The following is a 5,662-nucleotide window of genomic DNA, read 5'->3' as shown; positions in this document are numbered from 1 at the left end:
TGTGTGTGTGTGTGTGTGTGTGTATAATATATACATATATATGAGGGTCCTGGTGTGGCGCTGTGGGTTAATGCACTGGACTATAAGGTCAGTGGTTCAAGTTCACCAGCAGCTCCTTGAAAACCCTATGCAGGATCACTATGAGTCAGAAGTTAACAACAACAGCATATATGAGGTTGTTGTTGTTGTTGTTGGGAAGTGCTGTCTAGTCGGTGCCGACCCATAGCAACCCTGTATAGGGTTTACGAGGAGCAGCTGGTGAGTTTGAACCGCCGACCTTACAATTCAATTCAAACAGTTTTGCAGTCTGGCGCATTAACCCACAGCACCACACCAGGACTCCATATATGAGGTAAGTATTGGTATTGGATAATCAATGATTTTCAAATGAGGCTTTAGATCATCATTAGGAGTCCTGGTGTGGTGCTAGACTGCAAGGTAAGTTTGAACCACAAGGTGGCAGTTCAAACCCACCAGCCAGAGTCAGAGCCCACTTTTAACGACATTTAACAACAACAACATATCATTCTCATAACTATGCAAAACTTCAATTAATGGGGCACTCACAGCCAACCAAGACTTCCCTTTCCAATTCTAGGCTAGGGTATTGCCTGTTAAAATGCAAATGCCCCTGTGATGGCATGACACATTGCTCTGCCAGGTCTTCTCATCTAAAGTATGAATCAGCTAGTTCAATCCCATTCTTCCTATCTGTTCAACTGAGCCCAGGACCCAAAGAGAGACAAGCTACTTGAAGGGAATCAGGCTCATTTTGGAACAGGCAATAAATAGGTTTGGGCAAAGGGGGAGAAAGTGTTGGAGGACACTAGACAACGAGGGATCACCAAGGGTGCTGCGCATCTGTCATCAGAAGAGTACGTCAAGGACAAATTAGGACAGCAGCAAATACTACAAGTTCCTCATCATTCTGAATCACATCCTCACCCATACATGTGACCAGGGAAGTGAGACCTACTCCAAACAGCAGTGTCATCAGAGCCAATGAGACAGCCTGGCACCAAAATGCACTGGCCAGGACTGACCCAGGCAGTGAGGACAGCCAGGGCTCCTGGCACCATCCCACCCCGTCTCCAGGACCGGCAAGTGTCATACAGGCAGACAAGCAGGGCAGCTATGGCCTTTAGTTTTTATTGTTTTCCACATGGGCAGTAGAGGATGGCGTCATCCCACCATGCTCCCCTTGCATTGAATGTGCCTCAGGTTTGAGTGACCCCAGAGTGTCACTGAATCCTCCTCTCCTCGCCCCCCAGTGTAGGAAGAGCAGGGAGGAAACGCTGGGGGGGGGGGGGGGGGAGCGGAGCAGCTCTCTGAGTCAGATTCAGCACCCCCTCAGACAGCAGAACAGAGGCAGACAAAGACAGACAGGCTGGAACACAGACTACACATACACACACAGGCTGACCTCTTCCTTTGGCATGGTTCACCCTAGCCCCAGGGATGGGGTCTGAGGGTGATGAGATGAGGCCTGAGCTCAGGGCTGGCCTTTGAGGTGGGACCAGCTTGAATTCTTGGTACCCGCCCCAAGCTTCCAGACCAAGGAGCCCCGTCTCCTACCTATCCTGGACAGACAGCCCTTCACCTTAGAGACTGAGGTTGTTCAAGTAACAAGGATAGAGGAGATTGTTTTTCCCAACTAGGAGCCCATGAAAAGGGTTCCAAGTCCTGGGCCTGGGTCATCTCAGCACGGATTTCTCCCCTTTCCCTCAACTCTGCAGATTAAAGAGGGTGGGAGGCGGTGAGCCCAGCATTGCCATAGGGAGTGGGGACAAGAAGCTGAGCACCATCATCCTCAAAGGGGGCTTTGCAAGGAGCACTAGCTGTTTGGTTTGTTTTTTAAGTTATCAGCATTGTCGTGAAATACTGGTTCTGCTAGGGAGATCTTTTCCTGCTCGCCCCCTCAAACTTGCCAGTTTGTCGGACAGTACCTGCTGCCCTAAGCTGGCACTGTAGCCATCCTGATCCAGCTGCTTCAGCTTCCCAGGTCCTGAATCCCAGTCCCAGGAAGAAAAAGGGGTGACCAGACCCCAGTCACTTAGTTGGTCTTGCTCAGTCCATAGTCTTCTACTGGCTCCCGGCTCTCAACAGCAGACAGGGCGATGAGCATCTGGGCAGCGTAGTAGGTGGACATGATGAGTGCCCGGGAGTAGGGCACAGGGAAACAGAACTTGTCAAGGGCGATGGTCATGTCTGAGACGATAAAGAGCAAAGCGCCACTGCCAGCTGCCAGCTCGGTCCAGCGCCAGGCTGCCCCAACCAGCCGCAGTCCTGCTACAGCCCGCCAGCCCATGAAGCTGATGAGGGCCACGTAGCCCCCCACCAGGTAGGTGAAGGCACCTGAGAGGCCCGGATAGAGTAGGGCATAGCACAGGGCCGACAGCACGGCCATCACCAGTCCTGTCCGCAGGGCCAATGGCCTCATGCCAAAGGCTGAGGCGTAGAGCATGTGGGTCACAGCAAACATCAGCAGACCTGGGAGTGAGAATGGATGCTGAGGGCAGGTTCAGTGAGTAACTAGACTAGAGGTAAGGGGAGGTGCTTGAAACAACCTAGGAGCTTTGTAGGGAGTAACAGGGTAGAAGGAGACCCACCAAGGTAAAGACAGTTGCCCCCCTACATAACCCTCAGGAACGCCAGAACTGATCACCAGATGACCGAAAAGTCATCCCCTGCTGGAGGCCCCTGTAGTCCATAACCTCAGGAATCTCCAGATTCCCCACCTTCTGATTCAGAAGCTTCTTCCAGCAAAGCCTTGGACCCTGCCAACCAGGTCCCTTGTTGTTGTTGTTATGTGCCGTGGAGTCGGTTCCGACTCATAGCGACCTTACACAGGGTTTCCAAGGCTGTAAATCTTTATGGGAGCAGAAAGCCTCATCTTTCACCCAGGTCCCTAAAGCCTCCAACCCCAGGATGAGCCCTCCCAGACAGGCTACTGTGGTTACTGACCGTGCACAAAGTAGCCCTGATCCTGCCAGATGAGGAAGGCATCGCCCACAGCAGAGAAGATGAGCCCCACAAAGATGCGGGTAGCACTGGGGTGGGCCAACAGGAATCCCAAGCCATGGGCCAGAAGGAAGAGCCAGAGGCAGAAGATGGGCAGGCACTTGACGAGAGCGCTGACCCAGCACGGGCTAGATGAGGGCAGCCAGAGCACAAAATACACACAGGTAGCCTTGAAGAAGGGTACTAACTTGGGTCCTTCACTCTTCACCTAGAAGACACAGAAGAGGGCAACATTCAGGACTGGGCATTCCCATAGAGGCTCAGAGCCAGCAACCTCAACTCAGACACAGACCCACCCCACAAACAAGGAGGTTTGATATGATGTGGAGAAGCCCAGTATGGCCTGTCCCACCAGTCAATAGGGTGTAGACAAGCCCATCCTCACCGTGAGGCTCAATTTATTGGAAGGGCTCCACTGTTCCTGCTACTCTGACCATTCTTGGCCCTGAGGCAGAACTGGAATGGTCACTCACTGAACAGCAGAGCTTAGGATAATGTCCCTTTTCACAACCCCATGACTCTCCCTCTGCAAGGGCCCTTCAGTCCTCCCTCCCCCTCCCCACACCACACACACACACACACATACCACCACCACCACCACCACCACCACCACCACCACCCCAGCATCAGTCCACAGCTGTCCAGAGTAGAGTGGAGTCAGTGGGAAACCACAGAGATGCCAAGGCTGGCCAACTCGTGATCCTCAGCAGTGAGGCCAGGGCACAGGCTTACTGTCCTGGCAACACCAGGTGAATGCCAGGAATGTGTGAGGATGGGCACTACCAACCACCTCTGCCCCCAAGGCTCTCTCCCCTGCTCACCAGTTGGCTCCTGATCTTCTATGCCCTGTCTCAACCCAAAGGTATCAGGGATAGGGATACTGGCTAGAGAAATGGACCGATGACTTGAGGTCAAGAAAACTGTCCCTGAAACACTAGAGATTTCAGATTGGGGGTAGGAGGGCAGTCAGTTGCAAACACAGCAATTCAAGGCACAACAGACATGAGAAGCAGGAAAGGGGGAGGGATTCTCTTTCCAGCTTCTGAAAAGGAGCCAGCAGACAGGCTGGGGGGAGATAGGGAACTGGGAAAGAGAAGTTAGAGCAGCTGATTCAGGTTCAACCGGATTGAGGGCAGTTAAAGGCAGTGTCTAAAACCACTACAGATATTCTCCAAACTGGAGGCAGGGGCTGCTGCAGGACATTCTCACAAGGAGGAGAAAATTTGTAATCCCCTAAAGCTGCTTTCTAGAGCCTGAGTTGGAAAATGGGGTCCCCTCCACACCTATACTCTGCCCAAAGTGATTGTGCCTCTGTCTGGATGAGCTGTCCAGCTAGGGCCCTGGGTGCACACTCAGACTCACAGACCACCAGATTCTTGGTGATTAACCAGACTATGATGAGGGAGTTGGGAAGAGGTAAGTGGGTGGGTCTAAGGTCCACGGCTGCCCTTGCGATTCCAGAGGAGAGAGCAGGGAGAAGAGATAACCAAATCCCTTTCAATGGAGATTCCCCACTCAAGGCTGGCCAGGGCCAGTGAAGGGGTCAGGGAGAAAGGGACCTGACGGATTGCACAGCTGCAGATCTCCCCAACAGCCACCTGCCTGTGCTTGGAAGCATCAAGGTGCGCTCCATCCCCCTTCCCTCAGGGCCATTATTTCCTAGAAGGAGAAACAGGTAGTAACTGGGGAGACCCTGACAAGCACAGAGAACCCAGCATTGGAAGAAAACAGTGAGACAAAGGTTCAACTTGGGAAAGTCTGAAAACGTAGAGGTGTCAACAGAAAACGCCACCTCTTCCCCCGAGAGCGTAACCAAACGCAGCGGCTCTGCTCAGCCCTGTTTGGATCCAGGGTTGTCCCCACTCCCGCCCCCAACATGCTTATAAGATGGGAAAGGGGAAGGAACTACTTTGGAACGGATTCCCAGAAGGCCCCTGTCCCCTTCCCTGTCTCAAGCAAGGGCCGCTGTGGTCCACTGCTGCCGCCCCTCCCTCTCCTCGACCGTGACCCCGCCGACTCGGGCCAGACACTCGGAGATCAACAAAGTCACGCTTCCGAGTCACGTGCCCACTGTTTTCCTCTCTCCCGCGGGAGGGCGGGGGGCGAGCAGAGGAGGGGCGCCTTGGGTCAGCTGAGGCCGAGCCCAGATAGCGCCCGACTCCGGCCCCGGGCCGCCGGCTGCTGTGGGACCCTGCTTCTGCTCGGCCCCCAGCGGCTCGCTATACCGCAGCCCAGTCCCCAGGCCGGTGGGCTCCGACTGCGCTGAACACTGGCTCGCTCACTCACCACAGTGACCGGGGACACCATGGCGGCGGCGGCAGCTGACAACCGGCTCCCGGCTGCAGCGGCCCGGACGTGCCCACGGCCAGGTGAGGAGGCGACTACGTAACAAAGCCCGAGGTGATGGACAATGCCTCCCGCGCGCCCGGCGCTCGGGGATCTGTCTGAGAAACCTGTGACGTCACCGCAGCCACGGCCAATGCGCGAGCTGGAGTCCCGGGGGGCGGGGCCCAGCAGGCGACGCCAAACAAGCCTCCTGCGGCTTCAGCGAGGAGAAATGATGCTTCTCCCAGGGGTGGGGCGGGGCCTGCAGCCACGCCCCCAGGGAGGCCGTGCTAAAATATCCAGGAACGTGACCGTG

General features: G+C 54.9%; 1 protein-coding gene across 1 annotated transcript; it reads right to left on the bottom strand.

Moving 5' to 3' along the window:
- Nucleotides 1–1,837: 1,837 nt before the first annotated feature.
- On the bottom strand, nucleotides 1,838–5,328 carry TMEM86A (transmembrane protein 86A). The gene is made up of 3 exons (XM_006865808.1): nucleotides 5,308–5,328; nucleotides 2,965–3,229; nucleotides 1,838–2,490 (listed from the first exon to the last, which is right to left on the bottom strand). Exons 1-3 carry the CDS (start codon nucleotides 5,326–5,328, stop codon nucleotides 2,054–2,056), a joined length of 723 nt encoding a protein of 240 aa, XP_006865870.1. The 3' UTR covers nucleotides 1,838–2,053.
- Nucleotides 5,329–5,662: the final 334 nt, after the last annotated feature.

Source organism: Chrysochloris asiatica, unplaced genomic scaffold (assembly GCF_000296735.1).
Source record: "Chrysochloris asiatica unplaced genomic scaffold, ChrAsi1.0 scaffold00083, whole genome shotgun sequence".
NCBI lineage: Eukaryota > Metazoa > Chordata > Mammalia > Afrosoricida > Chrysochloridae > Chrysochloris > Chrysochloris asiatica.
Note: the sequence above shows the minus strand (reverse complement) of the source record. Positions and strands in the feature narration are given on the sequence as shown.